The sequence below is a fragment of the Ranitomeya variabilis genome, chromosome 2, assembly GCF_051348905.1.
Source record: "Ranitomeya variabilis isolate aRanVar5 chromosome 2, aRanVar5.hap1, whole genome shotgun sequence".
In the NCBI taxonomy this organism is placed as follows: domain Eukaryota; kingdom Metazoa; phylum Chordata; class Amphibia; order Anura; family Dendrobatidae; genus Ranitomeya; species Ranitomeya variabilis.
This window is the reverse complement of record NC_135233.1, coordinates 731,151,602-731,172,261: the sequence shown is the minus strand read 5'-3', so window position 1 is coordinate 731,172,261 and position 20,660 is coordinate 731,151,602. Positions and strand designations below refer to the sequence as shown.

The following is a 20,660-nucleotide window of genomic DNA, read 5'->3' as shown; positions in this document are numbered from 1 at the left end:
TCCAACACTCAGAACAACAGCGGACATATCTCCATGATTTTGTGTGGACCACTCCGCCACAAAAATGTATATGGACATGTGAACAGTTAGGATTTAATAGGTAAGAGTTCTATCCGTGAAAAGCACTGATGGAACTCGTATGAGAAAGACTAAAGCTGCATTGAGCCGTCCATATGCTGTCTGTATTTCTCTTGGACAGCTCATGGACGTGGAGGTGAATAGATCTGTTCACACATCAGTAAAAATCACGGATCTGAATGTGCGATCTATGGTTGCGGATGGTAACACTCGGGCATATAAATTAACGGATCCATCAGTGAAATATGTTACAAGTTGCTTCTGTATCTCATGGATTTTCTGCTTATTAATAAACTTGGATAAAAATGTGACTTTTCAGGGAAAACCCCAGTCCATTTCTCTCAATGCTAATACTCCAAGGGATGTATGAGTGCAGCCTATAAGGCATAGGTGCGGTCAGACACTGAGGTTGGATGAGAAGGTCAGTGGCATGTTGTTGCTGTTAGTTGATCCTAGAAGTGTATGATGGAGCTGAGTATGGGGTTCTCGGCAGGCCACTGAAGATCCTCCACACCAAACTTCTCATGCAATGGGGAATTTATCAAGACTGGTGCTTCATACACCAGACTTGAATCCAAAGCCCAGTGGTGGACGGTACTTGACATATCCTTGGGCCGTCTATATCAGTTGTGTGGAGTCAGTCGGTGTACAATGGTTCGACTCCGAATATATATATAATACATTGAGTACAGTAGTACAGCGCAATATAGGGAAAAAAATTTATTCAGCGCACCATTAGATGAATTTCTCTGGCTTTGGGTGCGGACTCCAGGATGGTGCTTGGAAAAAGCAGCTGTGTTGTAATCAAACAAAAAAGTTCCAGCAACAAACATCCAAAATCAGGTTATTGAGTGGACGTTAAAAACGTCATTTTATTGCAATTCCTTTAAAAACATGCTTTTAAAATAGTGAGTGCGAGATTACGCGTTTCAAACAAAAGTGTTCTTAATCATAACCATGTCAATAAATGCTGTAATTGTTTTCATACGAATTTGGGAAAGTGATGAAATGTCCTGTAAAAGTCTGTTCTGTTCCTGATCTAAGGATCTCTGCCTTTAGTTGAGCGGAGTCCTGCTGCACTTTATGTCCATGCTCAGCAGTGAATCTCTTCCTGCCAGTTCTGTGGAGTCGAAGGTTTGGCTTACCGGCTCCACAGCCCTGGCCTATATGTCAGAATATGAAACCTACGCCACCTATGAGTGGATGATATCCATGGGCATCCACTAAACGAAGATTTGTTTATCAGACAACCTGATGGTAAAATGCCAGTCATCACTTCAAAGGACATGTCTCCACCACCCCAGAGTTCATGGTAGCATGTTTTACACCACTCCAGCTGATCCTTACCATGAAGCTCCTGCCACAGTTCTGCTTATGTCATTTGCAGAGGCAGGCTTGAACACTAGTGGTGATGTGGCAGGGGGTAGCCGAGTGTTAGGGTATGCGCACACGCTGCAGATTTTGCTGCGGATCCGCAGCGGTTTTGACGCTGCGATTCGCAGCTGTCTTCCATGAGTTTACAGTACCATGTAAACCTATGGAAAACAAAATCCGCAGTACACATACTACGGAAAATACCGCACGGAAACGCTACGTTGTTTATTCCACAGCATGTCAATTCTTTGTGCGGATTCCGCTGCGGTTTACACCATAATAGGAATCCGCAGGTGTAAATCCGCACAAAAACCGCGGTAATTCCGCAGGTAATCCGCAGTGCGGTTTACCTGCGGATTTACAAAAACAGGTGTGGAAAAATCCGCAGAGATCCAACCTACGTGTGCACATACCCTTAAAGATCCTGTCACCAGGTTTTTATTCCCACTGCCCCCTCAGTATTCCATTGTATTATTTTTTGGTTTGCCATATGGTTTTAGATATGAGGGTTTATATTTAGTGTTCATTTTTAATTGTGCCAATGCTCACCGGATTCTCTGCAGGTGACTTTGGACTTCTCCGTATTACTACCCTGTGTGCCACACTTCCTTGTAAAGGGAATACTTCTATTTTTTCTCCTGTCACAGCTGTGGAAATTCTTGTACTTTTGATGCCATCCATTTCACCATGCTATGTACAGGAAAACGGGGAACAAAATTCCTAGTGAGGTAAAATTGCTAAAACAAAAATTCAATTGCAACTTTTTTTTTTATGGCACTCGTGCGGTAAAAATGAATGACCTGGAAATATGATTTTCCATGCTATTAAGATTATGGCAATCCCAAACTTGCATATTTAATAAATTTTGCTTATGTCAGCATTTTTCAAGACCTGTAATGTTTTCATTTTTGCTCTGTGTGCCGACCTTTTTATTGATCGTTATTAACTGGGGGTAGATCCTTGTTTTGATTGTTTCTTGTTTGCATTTTTTTTAAAGATTTGCATAGAATGCCAGTCACACAGGTATGTGCGGTGCAAAGTGTTCAACTTACAGCCTATTGATGACACCCATAGTATTATCAGGCGGGCTGCCCAGCACTATATATATATATGCACCCCACAGGGACAGGCACCCCAGTACACCAAGCCAACAAAAGAGGCTTAGCTGCATCCTGCAAAATAAATGATAAATAGTGCGAAAAATAAATGCATATGATAAATACATGAAATTAGGTATTTGTTAATACTTTGGCCAAAATAGATAAGCTCGCAGCCCAACGTCAAGGGTCTCCATGCTTGCGAGTCCTAACACTAATTTCAAAAACGTCTAACATAGAAAAATTAAAAAAAACACATACGAGCTTATCTATTTTGGCCAAAGTATTAACCCCTACCTCATGTAATGTATTTATCATATGCATTAATTTTTTTGCTTTTTTTATAATTTTTTTTTTTTGCAGGATGCAGTTAGGCCTCTTATTGTATTTGCTTGTTGTATTAGGGTGCCTGTCCCCGTGGGGTATGTGGGTATGTGTGTGTATATATATATATATATATATATATATATATATATATATATATATATATATATATATATATATATATATATATATATATATATATATATATATATATATATATATACATTATTTTAGTACTAGACGCCCATAGTATTATCAGGCGGGCAGCCATCAATAGGCTGTAAGCCGGACACTTTGCATGACACATACCTATGTGACTGGCGTTCTACGCAAGCCCTATTTGTGTGCAATTTGTCCTACTAGGCAGCCAACCGCTCCATAATCTGTTAGGTGTGTTGGGTGGCTGTTTTTATCAGTAGTTTTCACCTGTGCTGCCCCTGCCTTTATTAGTGGGGGCCTGCTGCATCCTTTTAGAGTGCATTTGTCATCAGACAGGATTTGGGAAGGCTGTATCTTTATGGTATGTGTTTTTTTTTTTTTTTTTTTTTTTTCTATGTTAGCCATTTTTCGTTCTTATTTGTTTTTCTTGATGATTTTTTTTATTCTGATAGATTAGACTTTCATGGACATGGCAATACCAAACATGTATTTTTTATTTTTTTTTTAGAACTTTCTTTGGTTGGGGTTGATTTTTTTTTTTTTTTTTAAACATTTTTTAATATTACTTTGGTAGTCCTCATAGAGGACCCGAACATTTGATTGTCTGATCATGTAGTAGTTAGCAAAAATTGCATAAAGCATAAGGCCGGTTTCACATTAGCTTTTGTAGCAGCTGCGGACTTCCTCCATGAAGCCCTGCCCTCGGCCGCACCTCCGCCGCTAGCTCCGCCTACTGCATGCGGCCTGCGTACCTATCTTTAACATTAGGTACGCAGGTTATGCGGCTGTATGCGGATGCTTCCGCATGCGTCGTTTTGACGATGCGGCGACCAGCGTAGAACGCAGATTGTAGCAATTTCTTTTTTTTTTTCCGCATCGTCAAAACGACGCATGCAGAAGCATCCGCATACAGCCGCACGACCTGCGTACCTAATGTTAAAGATAGGTACGCAGGCCGCATGCAGAAATAGGCGGAGCTCGCGGCAGAGGTGCGGCTGAGGGCAGGGCTTCACGGAGGAAGTCCGCAGCTGCTACAAACGCTAGTGTGAAACTAGCCTTAAGCACAGTCTGTTTTTTTTTTTTTTTTTAATAAAACAAACCACCTGGTGATGTGCTTTCTGAAGACAGGACACCTCTTTACATTTCTTTGATTTCATTGTATAGGACTTTAAACACCTGAACACAATAATGGATGCCCATATACTTTAGCCATATTATATCATGCGCTTCCTTTCTTTCGTGTCATTGGGATGTAGCAATGTTTAGTGCATGGCTTCACAAATACCCCCATTTATGTGTATGGGAATTGTATAAAAATTGCAGTCTAGCTGCTCTCAGATGTATTCAAAGCCCCACATCTGATGGACGGGTCCTGGAAGCAGCAATTCCCATCCTTGGATGTTGAAGGCTGAGATGGGAATAACCATTTAACCTTTTCCTGATACTATCATTTCTTATTTTTCACTTTCCCCGTCTTCCAAGAGCCATAAGTAACTTATTGTTTCCATGCTGTGGGAGCTGTAGATTTTATTGGTCAGGTATATACAATATCACTTTATATTACTTGTGATATTTTTGAGAGGTAAGGTAACTAGAAAATGACAATTCTGGCATATTTTTTTTCATTACAGTATTCACTTTGCAGGATATTTGAAAGATAACGTGACATAATAATAAATAATAATCTTTATTTTTATATAGCGCTAACATATTCCGCAGCGCTTTACAGGTTGCACACATTATTATCGCTGTCCCCGATGGGGCTCACAATCTAAATTCCCTATCGGTATGTCTTTGGAATGTGGGAGGAAACCGGAGTACCCGGAGGAAACCCACGCAAACACGGAGAGAACATACAAACTCTTTGCAGATGTTGTCCAAGGTGGGATTAGAACCCAGGACCCCAGTGCTGCAAGGCTGCTGTGCTAACCACTGCGCCACCGTGCTGCCCATAGACATTTTAAAATGTTGGAATTGCACATACTCAGCCATAAATATGTATCTCGTCTTTAGATTTTTGGTGGGTTTATTTGCATAATGGGAACACGGGGTTAGTTTGAAAATTTGCGGTTTTTATCATTTTAATATTCTGTGTTGCTGTGTATCGCCATGTTACTGATCTGCTATGAAGCTCCTAAGCCTGCTCAATACACCTGCATCTACCATTCCCCTTACATATACAGAAATTTATATACCGTAATTTTTTTTTCAGCCAGATTCATTTATGGCTTTGGCTTTAAAAAAAATCAACACCAAAAATGGCATAAAAACTGCACGTGATTCCATATGCAGAAGCCCCATATGTCATGCTTAGTTTGCTGATGCCTATAGTTTTGAGTTTGGATAAATACCTGTTTTTGAAAGGGTTCCTCTATCCACAGAAAATGTTCTTTTTGATGGAACAGTGGAATTTTAATTTGTCACCTTGGAAACACGCTGCTCAGTTAAAAGCCGCTCTCCCACGCACAGCAGTTAACAGCTTTTCACTTTGTGGAGGCTGATAATTCATTGCCTCGCTGTACACCTATTGTAACACTGACATTTGATGGATTTCAACTCTTCGGGGATATCTGTTGCCATTGTTGACCTCTAAAAAGAAGCAATGTTTAGCTGCTCGGAGAACTGGTCAACGTATAGAAGGTTACATGCTTCTTTTGTGTCATTAACATTAAACTAATTGAAGGAGTTATTAGACCAGAGACCAGGGTGGATAAAAATCAATGTTTTTTTAAAAAAATCAAAAAAATCGGATTTTTTTGATTTAAATCGGATTTTTTTGATTTAAATCGGATTTTTTTCAATAAACTGCTTTTTGAGGAAAATATTTTACCATCCAAAGGTTCTTCCATCATGAGATAAAGCTGAGTTGTTTAACTCAGTAGAATAAAGGCTGTATATGTGTAACATTCACAATGCCATGCTCTTCCAGAGGTTTCTGTAGGATTAGTGGGCAGTTTCTCTCCTATATTATAACAGACGCTCGCTTTACTTACGCAGTTCTCAAAACTGAATTTGACTCCGCAGAGGTCCCAGCCTCTTCTTCATGGCAAAAATGTTACAACATGAACAGAGTTGAGAAAAAGACCTTAATCCTATTGTTCTACAAACCTATGAATACAGAATCAACCCCTTCAGTGCCAAGTCCAAGAAGTTAGACAATATGTTTCTGATTGTTTGGAGTGGAATAGATCTGCACAACACAAGAAGAATGTGAATCTAAGTGTTTTGAGGAGGAAGGGCAAGCAGACAAAAAAATGAAAGTGAAACTTTGAGCACAATACTGCAGCATAGCCACAGACAGACAAGTCTGGATCTGTTTGTGTGTACGATCTGAGGTTTATTACATTCTTTCCTTATAATGGCAGCAGGCCGTAAAAGAGACCCAGTTTGGGAATATTTTAATGAAGCTCCTTCGCCTATCGGTAAGGCAGGCATGCGTGCAAAATGCAAACGATGCAACAAAGAGATGCAAGGCCTGGTGGCGTGAATGAGGCAACATCATGAGAAGTGCGGTGATGAAGATGACCAAAGAAACACTTCACTATCAACATCTTCATTTCCCTTCTGGTTGCAGTTTTCATAATGTGATTTTAAACGGCAAACAAGTCCTTGGATATCCTTTTGACAGTATTTGCACTTTGCTCTTGCACCTTTCTTTCCAAGATCTGCTGCTGGCATCTCAACAAAATGAACCCAAATAGGGTCTCTCTTACGACCTGCCATGGCTCACACAGATCACTTATGAAGTTTGATTGTTACTACAGCCAAGTACTGCTGACTATCCAACAAGTTTGGGCATGTCAACTGAATGGAAAAAGAAACTAAACCAAAAGTGAAACCAAGCTAGAAGTGTGGAATTAAAGGGGCAGTATGAACAAAATGTGGAGGCTATTAATAGTTTATACAATTAAGACATGCTGCTTTTAAACACCTACCTATTGCCATATAGTAAAACAAAAAAGATTTTTACTTACTTTGGGGTCCCCCCCTCACCCTGGCGTTAGATCGTTGCCCCTAGTTTCGTCCGTGTAACTATGGGCGCACATGCGCACTGCTCTCACTTCTCATTTTAATCGTGATTTATATTAAAAAAAAACCTTTTGATTTAAATCAGTGATTTAAATCATGATTAAAATCATGATTAAAATCGATCCGATTTAAATAGAAAAAAATCTTTTGATTTAAATTGTGATTTAAATCATGATTTAAATCGGCGTGATTTAAATCAATCCACCCTGCCAGAGACACCTCCTGTAATTCACTTCCATACGTGAAGGTGTTAGTGTTCCGAAATATTTCTTTTAAAAATGCAAAAGTGACAAGTTATTGGCCCATGCCGTCACTGAGGCTCAACTGAACTCCTCGTGTTCTCTCCCTCTACTAACCTACCTTTGCCTGACATTGCCATCTCCGTGTGCGGTTCCACCATTACTCCCAAGCAACATGCCTGCTGCCTTGGGGTCATCCTTGATTCCGAGCTTTCATTCATCCCCCACATCCGATCACTGGCTCGCTCTTCTTATCTGCATCTCAAAAACATTTCTAGAATTCGCCCTTTTCTTACTTTCGACTCTGCAAAAACTCTTACTGTCTCACTTATTCATTCTCGTCTGGACTATTGTAACTCTCTACTAATCGGCCTCCCTCTTACCAAACTCTCCCCGCTCCAATCTGTCCTGAATGCTGCTGCCAGGATCATATTCCTCACCAACCGTTACACCGATGCCTCTACCTTGTGCCAGTCATTACACTGGCTACTCATCCACTCCAGAATCCAGTACAATACTACTACCCTCATCCACAAAGCACTCCATGGCTCAGCACCACCCTACATCTCCTCTCTGGTCTCAGTCTACCACCCTACCCGTGCCCTCTGCTCCGCTAATGACCTCAGGTTAGCATCCTCAATAATCAGAACCTCCCACTCCCGTCTCCAAGACTTTACACGTGCTGCACCGATTCTTTGGAATGCAATACCCAGGTTAATACGATTAATCCCCAATCCCCACAGTTTTAAGCGTGCCCTAAAAACGCATTTGTTCAGACTGGCCTACCACCTCAACGCATTAACCTAACTATCCCTGTGTGGCCTATTAAAAAAAAACAAACAAAAAAAAAACAAAACACAATCAGGTCCCTCGCATCATGTTCTCATACACTTTATGCAGTTAATAGCCTCGGTGTCTGTACTGCTACATACTTAGGCAGTTAACTGGTTCATGCAGCTTTACATGAACACCTGAGCCTTACACCATGGCTGGTCCAAATAACTAAAGCAATTGTTACCATCCACCTCTCGTGTCTCCCCTTTTCCTCATAGGTTGTAAGCTTGCGAGCAGGGCCCTCATTCCTCCTGGTATCTGTTTTGAACTGTGATTTTCTGTTATGCTGTAATGTCTATTGTCTGTACAAGTCCCCTCTATAAGTTGTAAAGCGCTGCGGAATATGTTGGCGCTATATAAATAAAATTATTATTATATTATTGCTGTGCGAATTGGCTGTCCCAGGGCAAGTCTAAAAGTTATAGATGCCTGCTTAAAGGGGTTTAAGAAGAGAAATCTGCAGTCACTGTACATGACTGAAGATCGCACACTTACAGTTCCAGTGCTTTTCACAGTATCGCTTACATGTGGGCACGTGCTGACTAGTCTCATCTGGTTTCTATCAATTTTCTTCTATTGATTGCCAAATGTTGTGCTCACAGTGACTCTACCGGAAATAACGTTCTCCCATGGCACCTCAGATACAGTTTTTTTCCTATTTCTTGGCCTGTACGTACAGTATCATAAGTAGTGAACCATTAAAGACTGTAAGGGTATGTGCACACGTCCGGATTTCTTGCAGAAATTTCCTGAAGAAAACCGGAAATTTTCTGCAAGAAATCCGCATTTTTTTTCGCGTTTTTTTTTAGCATTCTGCAAGCGTAATTAGCTTGCAGAATGCTAAAGTCTTCCAAGCGATCTGTAGCATCGCTTGGAAAACTGACTGACAGGTTGGTCACACTTGTCAAACATAGCGTTTGACAAGTGTGACCAACTTTTTACTATAGATGCAGTCTATGCAGCATCTATAGTAAAAGAGAGAATGTTTAAAAATAATAAAAAAAATGCTTATACTCACCCAGACGATCTCCTCAGCGGCGTCCGTTCCTCTTCCTATAGCTGGTGTGTGCGCGCAGGACCTTCCATGACGTCGCGGTCATGTGAGCGGTCACATGACCGCTCACGACCAATCACAAGACAGTACCGAAGAAGAAAGTATTGGACCATAACAGGCACGCACGTTGTGCGTGCCTGTTATGGTCCAATACTTTCTTCTTCGGTTTGGTCTACATTATCATTGGACTAGGCACTGCACCCTTTTCTTTGATTATTTGCTTTATAGCCTAGGTGCACCCTTCCTCTAAATCTTCAATCACAAGACAGTGACGTCATCACAGGTCCTTCACCGCACACCAGCTATAGGAACCGAAGCGGCAGCATGCAACGGTGAGGTGGGAACACTGCGGGGGACATCGCAGGTGAGTATAGGACTATTTTTTTTATTTTAATTCTTTTATTTTTGACCAATTATATGGTGCCCAGTCCGTGGAGGAGAGTCTCCTCTCCTCCACCCTGGGTACCAACCGCACATAATCTGCTTACTTCCCGCATGGTGTGCACAGCCCCGTGCGGGAAGTAAGCAGATCAATGGACTCCTAGGTGTGCGGAATCCCCGCAATTCCGCATTTTTAATGAACATGTTGCTTTTTTTTTCCGCGATGTGATTTTTTTCGCGGAAAAAATTGCAACATTTGCACAAAAAATGCGGAATACACTGTAAATAATAGGAGGCATATGTTAGCGTTTTTCGCGTTTTTATCGCGGAAAAAACGCGAAAAAACGCAAATAATCCTGACGTGTGCACATACCCTAAGGCAGCTTTTGTTTTTCAAAGAATCGTAATTTCAGCAATGTTACACAGATGTGTTTTGCTTTACATAACACTCAAAAATTCCTATCACTGCTAAGCCTGTGTGCACACGTAGCAGATTTTTTTGCTTTTTTTTTTTTTGCAGTTTTCCGCTATAAAAACAAAAAAAAGGCATACATTATGCATCCCATCATTTAGAATGCATTCCGCAATTTTTGTGCACATGATGCATTTGTTTTCTGCGAAAAGAAAAAAAGGAATCGCAGTAAAAAACGCAGCATGTTCATTAATTTTGCAGATTTTTTTTGCGGATTTCCCACTATATTATTGCATTGGGAAGCTCTGGAAAAAAACGCACCAAAAATGTGGTAAAAACGTGAGTAAAGCGCATGCAGATTTCTTGCAGAAAACGTTCAGTTTTGCTCAGGAAATTTCTGCAGGAAATCCTGAACGTGTGCACGTAGCCTAATGCCCAGGATACTCTACAGTGTTTTCAAATCTGCAAAGTAGTGATTTTCATGTATTTCTTTTTAGATTTATATTTGCAGCATGTCATTTGTCAGTGTCTTTACTACAGATTTCATCAATATGGAGAAAAATCTACCCCCAAAAAATGCATAAAAAAATGCAGCATTTTTCCTGGCAAGAGACGCAGAAACTTGTGCACCAAATCTGTAACGTATGCACATACCCTTCCATAAACTAGGAGTGGACAGAAGTAAGCGCAGTCCCATCACCATTCAGCGGAGACCTACAAGTGTATAGAAGCCATGTGCTGTAATCCTGCAGTGTGCTGTAATCCTGCAGTGTGCCATATCCATCATTTTTCCATACTGAACATTTTGCTAGCACGCCTCCTGAATAGATCCAAGATTTGGGCAAAACTGTAATAAAATAATACAAGTATTGGAACGTAGCCCATGATTGTACATTGCATCCTATTATTTACTATGGACTTTGAAGAACATTATCCAAACTTGTATACAGTTTTCGATTTTGTTTCTATTTTCAGTAATAAATCTGACTATTGTGATGAAGCTCTGCTTATAATTTGTGCTTAGGATGTGCTGGATGGAAGCCGCTGAGCTCTACAAGCTGCCTGTTTCAGCTGGCTAATGCAATAAATACATGTTCTCGTTTATTGTAATTAAGCAGCTTGAATTTTAACTTTTCCTCTTTTAATCATTATGATACACTGTACTTTAGTGGTTGTTTTCCAGTGGTAATTATCAGCTTCCCATTACCGTATTTAATCATTGTCATGCAGAATAAGGCCTTCTTAATTTTATCTGCTTTCTACATGTGAATGATTAAGCGGGCATGCTCTGTAATTTTCATAGCTCCCATCCAAGGAAATACTGTAGGTTTTGGCCACCTCTTCATGACCAGCAGGGCAAGACGGGGCCCGGGAGTGGATAGATGCAGGTCCCAGTGGGGACACACTTATACCAGCCCTATCACCTAGCCTAGAATTGGCTACATTAGTCTCATTGAGAACAGAAGGGAGGTTTTACTTTGTGCTGTACGGAATATTATTGTGCATGATCAGTGCAAGTTCTACAACCAAAATTCTCAAATCTGCAATGTCTGAACGTGCCACAAAGGTCATATCTAATTCTATAAAAGCTCTAAAGCTACTTGTAAAGTAATGACCGGTGTTTCACCACAACCTTTTTTTTTTTTTTTTTCATACTATCTGATGTGCTTTCTTTAATGTAATTACTCTCGGATGTTTAGTTTCACTGCAGTGAACACAACCTTATTTCTTTTGCAGGAAAATGTTGATATCGGAATTCATCTTGACCCCTCTCTTAAAGAAGTACAATACAATCCAACATATGAAACCTTGTTTGCGCCTGAGGTGAGTTTCTAACTTTTCAAAATCACTGTCTCAAGCTCTGGGCTGGATCTTCTCCAGGCATTTTTTTCATTGTGAGTTTATAATTTTTTTTGTGTTCTTGATGAGAACACAATAAAATGCATCTTTAGAACTGCATTTTTATTTTATAAAGTCAGATTTTCACGGGTTTTGGCATGCGGTTTTGGGTGACATGGGTTCTTACAGATTAATCACACTTTTTGAATGTTTTTCATGTGTAAAAGCATTGTTTTTAAGCTTCAGCAACTCTCTGTAAAAACTGATGCAATGTGTAAGGTGAAGAAGCAAAACAAATGTAAGGCTATGTTCACATGCAGCATTTTTTGGTGCTTTTTTTTTTTTTTTTTTTTCATTGTCCTCAAAACTTGTTCTCTTTACAATTAAAACATTGCCTTGAAAACTTTTGTATTCCAAGTGTTTTCAGCGTCTTTGACTTTTTTTGTATAGGTTCTTTGGTGTGGATTATGCTTTGTCTACTGTCTATACTTAAAGGGAACCTGTCACCCCCCTCAGGCGTTTGTAACTAAAAGAACCACCTTGTGCAGCACTAATGCTGCATTCGGACAAGGTGGCTCTTTTAGTTATGATGCCTGCACACGCTGAAATAAACAATTATAAAATGTGCCCCCTCATACCGTGAAATCGCCAGGGAGGCAGGACTTTCCTTCCTAATCAGACGCAGCACAGCCATCACTCCGGGCCTGTGCGCTCCGGGCGGCGCCCCTTCTAGCTTCATTATCGACGATGATGAGGGGCACATTTTATAAGTGTTTATTTCAGCGTGTGCAGGCATCATAACTAAAAGAGCCACCTTGTCAGAATGCAGCATTTGTGCTGCACAAGGTGGCTCTTTTAGTTACAAACGCCTGGGGGGGGGTGACAGGTTCCCTTCAATAAAGTTAGTTTTGTTCACTAGAAACACCGCAAAACATACCATTTTGTTTATTTGCGACGCATTTTGCACTTTTCTCATTGTTTTTATGGGTGCAAAAATGCTGAATGGATTGACATACTGCAGATTTAAAATCCTATGCAGTTCACAAATTCAGTCAGGAACAAAAAAGCGTGTGCATGAGATCTCTGAAATCAGCTTTTGCTGATATTTTAATAAGCAGCTTTTAGGTTGCATAAGAGAGCTGCAAAAATGCAGCATGTGAACAGAGCGTAAGGGTACGGTCACATACGGTGAAATTACTGTGGGAAACAAATTCCACTCAAAACCACAAGGACATTCACTAGAAAAAATAGGCACAAAATCATCTCGGTTTTTGTAGTACTGTACATGGGTAAAAGTATGTATAAAAAAATAACTATACTTATCTTCCCTGGTAATACCAGCCCTTTTCCAGATTTTTGATAAACTTTGCCCTCTGTGGTGACTTTACTTAGGTGACCACTGCAGCCTGTGATTGGTATAAGCATTTATCTGGGTTTAGAGATTCAGAGGGAGTCAGGTTCTAAAGAGACTCCGAGAAGACCAGAGATGGGCGCAAGAGAAATCTCAAGGGAGGCAAATCTTAAATGTAGTGGTTTGTTTGCTTTTCCTTTTAGGAATTTTGAAGAATATGCAACAATTTACATTCGTAGGAGACTTTTGACTTTCCCCATTGAAATCAGTGGTTTAGAAGGGGTAAATCTGCAGGATTTCTGCAGAAGATTTCAGATCATCAATGGATTAAAAATTGCACATCGATTTCTGTGGGAATATACTACAATTATTTGGTATCACAGCATTCATAAAACCCATAAAATATATATATATACACTCACTGGCCACTTTATTAGGTACACCTGTCCAACTTCTTGTTAACACTTAATTTCTAATCAGCCAATCACATGGCGGCAACTCAGTGCATTTAGGCATGTAGACATGGTCAAGACAATCTCCTGCAGTTCAAACCGAGCATCAGTATGGGGAAGAAAGGTGATTTGAGTGCCTTTGAACGTGGCATGGTTGTTGGTGCCAGAAGGGCTGGTCTGAGTATTTCAGAAACTGCTGATCTACTGGGATTTTCACGCACAACCATCTCTAGGGTTTACAGAGAATGGTCTGAAAAAGAAAAAAAATCCAGTGAGCGGCAGTTCTGTGGGCGGAAATGCCTTGTTGATGCCAGAGGTCAGAGGAGAATGGGCAGACTGGTTCGAGCTGATAGAAAGGCAACAGTGACTCAAATCGCCACCCGTTACAACCAAGGTAGGCCTAAGAGCATCTCTGAACGCACAGTGCGTCGAACTTTGAGGCAGATGGGCTACAGCAGCAGAAGACCACACCGGGTACCACTCCTTTCAGCTAAGAACAGGAAACTGAGGCTACAATTTGTACAAGCTCATCGAAATTGGACAGTAGAAGATTGGAAAAACGTTGCTTGGTCTGATGAGTCTCGATTTCTGCTGCGACATTCGGATGGTAGGGTCAGAATTTGGCGTAAACAACATGAAAGCATGGATCCATCCTGCCTTGTATGGAGCATCTTTGGGATGTGCAGCCGACAAATCTGCGGCAACTGTGTGATGCCATCATGTCAATATGGACCAAAATCTCTGAGGAATGCTTCCAGCACCTTGTTGAATCTATGCCACGAAGAATTGAGGCAGTTCTGAAGGCAAAAGGGGGTCCAACCCGTTACTAGCATGGTGTACCTAATAAAGTGGCCGGTGAGTGTGTGTGTATATGTGTGTGTGTATATGTATGTATATATATATATATATATATATATATATATATATATATATATATATATATATATATATTTATTTTTTATCCTGGTTGGTCAAAAAGATGAATAACACTGTCAGAATTCCCATTCCTATATGTGTGTTGTTTCTGAAAGTTAATAGAAAGTGATCCAAAAGTCACAAGTACCCCAACTACTGCCCCAGAAAACTACTGCTAATAAAAACAAAACACAAAGCCCTCACACTTTTCTTTAATAGCTCTTAGATTATGATGACGGATACAATGTTTTTTTTTTTGTGTGTTCTTGTGAAAAAATAGCAAAACACAAAAAGAAAAATATAAATTGAGTATGAAGATGATCATTTGGAACCACCCTTACCCCACCTTGAATAAACGTAACATGTCAGTTATGCTGAATGCTGTGAAAAATAGGAACTCTAGATATATTTTCTCTTTATCAATCTTACAAAACAATGGAATTAAATGTGAATCTAAGTCTTATGTCCCCCAAAAATGGAGTCTGCGAAGACTACAGATTGTCCTGCAAGAAAACAAGCTGTTTACCAAAAAAAGGTTATTGTCCTAATTGAATGCACCCACAGAATAAAGTTACTGAATGAGTTGTTAAATAAAATCAAATTCAGAACTGATGTGTAATAAAGTGATCAGTCATGCATGCCACAAAATGCTATTCCACCATAAACTACATCTTGTCTTGCAGAAAATAAGCCCTCACACAGCCAAATTGACAGAAAATTATGACCACACAAGTGTCGTGGTCATGTCACTGGCCTGAACTGAGCACGTTCCCATGCTGCTAGTAGAGGTCGCTTTGCCTCTGCATTGCGCTGAGGGTTTTTTAGGCTGTGTGCCTACAATCAGTAATGTTAGCGTTCTGGATGCAGCATATTTTCGCTGCTTCCAAAATGCTTTGTTACACAATACAAGCACAGTGGATGGGATTAATAGAAATCCCATGCCCACTGTGCTTCTTTTTTACACTGCTTAAAATCACCTGCGATGCAGGTTTCCGAGCCACAGCATGTCAATTTCTCATTCGGGAGCGCTCAGTCTTCTATGCGGATTTCCCCATAGACTTTCATTATGCGTAAATCCCCAGTTAAAAAAAAAAAGCACAGGCGTTGTAAGTGCGTTTACGCAGGTGTTTTTAGCCTGGTTTAACCTAATAAATAAATTAAAAAAAAAAAAACAAACATGTGGAGCCCCCCCTCTCTTTTTTGCTAACCAGCCAAGGTAAAGCAGACAGCTGTAGGCTTATATTATCAGGCTCGGAAGGTCCATAGTTAATTTACCCTTCTGAGCCTAAAAATACTGGCTTGCAGCCACCCCAGAATTGGCGCATCACATTTTTTTATTAAGTTAATCCATGTACAGTAAACTACACACACACACACACACACACACACACACACACACACACACACACACACACACACACACACACACACACACACACACACCCAGCACTAATTATATATCTCACGGATATGTATCTAGCCCATATCTTTCTAGCAATCTATCTACCCCATAACTATGTATATCTTTGCACATCTAATAACATACCAAAGGGAGACACAAACGCAAGTGAGCTGAGGTGCAGGATTCATGCGGAAATTCAGCTGTGTCTGAACAAACACTGATCTTGGGAACGTACCATCAATAGAGGTAATTCACAAAGTTGCTTGTTTCTTGAAGGACTTGGCAACGTTAACCAATTAATACAAGTCTCTTACAGCATGCCTACACTTTCACAAGGGCTTTATCACAGGGCAGGACTTTGCAATATATATCTTTGTTTTCTTTTTAATCACTCTATTAGCAATTTTTGCTGATAACCCACAACATGAACATCCTGAAGTCTGTGTGGCATGCTATACAAAACTAGGTAGTATCCTGCTGCTAAGCTGCCGTCTTATAATAATAACTAGATTGTGGCCCGATTCTAACGCATCGGGTATTCTAGAATATGCATGTCCCCGTAGTATATGGACAATTCTGATTCCAGAATTCGCGGCAGACTGTGCCCGTCGCTGATTGGTCGAGGCAACCTTTATGACAACATCGTCGCCATGGCAACCATGGCAACCTGGCGGCCTCGACCAATCAGACGCGGGATTTCCATTATGACATCATCGTCGCCATGCTGTCCCCGTCGCTGATTGGTCGAGGCCTGGCAGCCTCGACCAATCAGACGCGGGATTTCCAGGACAGACAGACAGACCCTTAGACAATTATATATATATATATATATATATATATATATAATGTATTATGTTATATAGATAATGTTTGTTATATATAGCGCTAACATATTCCGCAGTGCTTTACAGTTTGCACACATTATCATCACTGTCCCCATTGGGGCTCACAATCTAAATACCCTATCAGTATGTATTTGGATTGTGGGAGGAGACCGGAGAACCCAGAGGAAACCCACGCAAACACGGGGAGAACATACAAACTCCTTGCAGATGTTGTCCAGAGTGGGGCTTGAACCCAGGACCTCAGCGCTGCAAGGCTGCAGTGCTAACCACTGAGCCACCATGCTGCCCCTGTCTTATATGCAGGAGTGAGCGACATAGTATGTTACTGCAAACCCACCCTGAAGTCAGTAGCTTTGCAGCAGGACTAGACCACTGCTTAGTTTATTGTAGCCGCAGCATGGTGAGAAATGAATATACTGCAGAGTGCTTGGCTGTAAGACTATGTGCACACGTTGCAGATTTTGATGCGGTTCCGCAGCATTTTTTGGACCCGCGGAATTGCATCAAATCTGCAGTGTAGTGCGCAGCCAATGTTCTATGTGAAATGAAGAATTGTTGTGCACATGCTGCGGAAAAATCAAATTTGCAGCGTTTTATTTTCCGCAGCATGTCAATTCTTTTTGCGGATCTTAAGTGTTTCTGTACCCATTGATTTCCATTGAGTCAGACACATCTGCAGCAAAACCGCAGGTTTAAAAAAAGATCTGCAGATTTGCTGCGGATGAGCCTGCGAGAAACACTGCAGATCAGGAGGAGGGAAGTGTGTGGGCGGAGACTGTGTCTGTGTGCGGGGATCTGTGTGTGTGTGTGTGTGTGTGTGTGTGTGTGTGTGTGTGGGGGGGGGGTCTGCGTGTATGTGTCCCTGTGTGCGCGGGTCTGTGTAAGCAGCCATTGTCTGATGGGACTACTGCTCCCATCCGGCTATGAATTCTTACAGTGACAACATTGCTGATGATGGGAAAGTAGTCCCATCAGACAATGCATGTGTTCAGTAGTAAAAAAAAAAAGAACATACAGCAGACATACATTACAGACAGTACATATAACATACAGTACATACTCACCAATCACCTAGTCCCCGAAGCCCTAGATCTCCTGTAATAAAAAATAACATAATAAACCAACCTATATTTCCCTTTCCGCCATAGTCCAGTTAATAATGAGTGTCCCACGATGATCTCCAGTGTAGAACAGTGACATCAGGCGATGTCACTGCTCTACAGGAGCCCTGCGATGAACTGACAGCGGAGGTAATCCTCCGTGATGTATCCCTCCGCCGCTGCCGGGAGAGAGGTCACCTGAGTTCTTTCTCTCACTGGCAGCGCTGTGTGAGAAAAGTCTGTCTGTGTCTATGTCTGTCTATGTCTGTCTATCTGTCTATGTCTGTCTGTCTGTCTATGTCTGTCTGTCTGTCTATGTCTGTCTGTCTATGTCTGTCTGTCTGTCTATGTCTGTCTGTGTCTATGTCTGTCTGTGTCTATGTCTGTCTGTGTCTATGTCTGTCTGTGTCTATGTCTGTGCGTGCTTGTGTGTAAACATTATTCTTCAGAGGAGTATGTAAATGAAGAGGTTGTACAAAGAAATGACATCACAATTCTTTTTTTTTTTTTTTGTTAAATAATAGATCTCTATTTAGGTTACAAATCCGCATCAAAAACGCGTGGATTTTTACCTGTGTTTTCTGCCAAGAGATCTGCACAGAAAATTCCACAGGCAAATCTGCAAGGTGTGCACATACCCTAATTATTTGCTTGTGACAGTGAAGGTACACTGTGAGAGGTTTGTGCTTTGATTTAAAGTAGTCTCACATTTGACAGCGGAGTCGAAGGACTAAAGACATCTCACATATTACTATCTATCTATCTATCTATATATATTGTGTATAAAAGCTTGATAAAATGGTGTTCAGAAAATTGTTTTTTGTCTCTGCAGCTTGGACCCAACAATCCATTTAAAAGTCAGCAGATGGCTGCTCCAAGGAACATGCTTTCAGGATATGCAGAACCAGCACACATAAATGACTTCATGTTTGAACAACAGAGAAGAACGTTTGCAACATATGGTAATCTATAGTTGTATATGAAAATCACTTTGCAAATATGAGAAGAAATTTGTTGATGTATATCTCTACTATGCATGTAGACTGGAAGTATGTTATGCATGATTCTGATATGCTTGATCTATTTGATCTTATCCAGTCTCTCCTTATGTTTAACCCCTTCCTGACGTCGGATGGGATAGTACGTCCGACGTCAGGTCCCCTGCTTTGATGCAGGGCTCCGTGGTGAGCCCGCTTCAAAGCTGGGACATGTCAGCTGTTTTGAACAGCTGACATGTGCCCGCAATAGCCCGAAATCGCGATTCACCCGCCGCTATTAACTAGTTAAATGCCGCTGTCAAACTCAGACAGCGGCATTTAACTACCGCATCCGGCCGGGCGGTCGGAAATGACGTCATCGCCGACCCCCGTCACTTGATCGGGGGTCGGCGATGCTTCAGTATTGTAACCATAGAGGTCCACCCTGTGGTCGGCGCTCACAGCACACCTGATTTTCTGCTGCATAGCAGCGATCTGATGATCGCTGTTATGTAGCAGAGGCGATCGAGTTGTGCCTGCTTCTAGCCTCCCATGGAGGCTATTGAAGCATGGCAAAAGTAAAAAAAAAAATGTGAAAAAAATAAAAAAACATAAGTTTAAATCACCCCCCTTTCGCCCCAATCAAAATAAATCAATAAAAAAAATCAAACCTACACATATTTGGTATCGCCACGTTCAGAATCGCCCGATCTATCAATAAAAAAAAAAAGCATTAACCTGATCGCTAAACGGCGTAATGAGAAAAAAATCCGAAACGCCAGAATTACGTTTTTTTGGTCGCCGTGACATTGCATTAAAATGCAATAACGGGCGATCAAAAGAATGTATCTGCACCAAAATGGTATCGTTAAAAACGCCAGCTCAGCACGCAAAAAAATAAGCCCTCAACCGACCCCAGATCATGAAAAATGTAGACGCTACGAGTATCGGAAAATGGCGCAATTTTTTATTTTTTTTTATTTTTTTTTTTAGCAAAGTTTGGAATTTTTTTTTCACCACTTAGGTAAAAAATAACCTAGTCATGTTAGGTGTCTATGAACTCGTACTGACCTGGAGAATCATACTGGCAGGTCAGTTTTAGCATTTAGTGAACCTAGCAAAAAAGCCAAGCAAAAAACAAGTGTGGGATTGCACTTTTCTCCTTCGCCTCATTGGGGGACACAGACCATGGGTGTATGCTGCTGCCACCAGGAGGCTGACACTAAGTATTACAAAGAAAGTTAGCTCCTCCCCTGCAGTATACACCCCTCTGCTGGCTCCCAGCTAACCAGTTCTTGCTTAGTGTCCGTAGGAGGCACACGGACTGGTCTGCTATTCAGACCCAAAGAATCTTTTTACTTTTACCTTTTACCGGACGAAGGGGCGACGGATTCTTTCATGTTCCGATCTCCCCCGAACCAACAACAGGCGAGCACGGGAGTTTCACCTCTCTGTATCCTCTCCTGCGACGTGGGAAGCCACTGCCTGAGCTGATTCTAGGGGCGACGGGCCCCTTCATGGCACCGATCTCCCCCCTCCCTTATCAGACGAGCACTGGAGTGTCACCTCCAGTATCCTCTTCTGCAGCCAGGCCTATTGCCGGACATCAGCCCTGACCACCAGGTTTTACCCTCGGCTGTTCAGAGGCACAATCCAATGTGGCGTCCGAGCAGCCCCCACTGCACCACCACTATTAAGAGCGGATGGTACAAGGAGGCGGACGGTTCCTCTCCTCCTCCCTAACAAACGGATGATGGATTGAGGTTTATCCCTGCACCGTCCACGCTGCACAGAACAG

General features: G+C 41.3%; 1 protein-coding gene across 1 annotated transcript in view; it reads left to right on the top strand.

The window, feature by feature from the left end:
• Window positions 1–20,660, top strand: part of CDC40 (cell division cycle 40) — a 96,611-nt gene that overhangs the window by 1,867 nt on the left and 74,084 nt on the right. Inside the window, exons 2-3 of the mRNA XM_077289558.1 lie at window positions 11,719–11,805; window positions 18,718–18,847. Coding sequence (XP_077145673.1) covers window positions 11,719–11,805; window positions 18,718–18,847 — 217 coding nt within the window. The remainder of the gene's footprint in view (window positions 1–11,718; window positions 11,806–18,717; window positions 18,848–20,660) is intronic.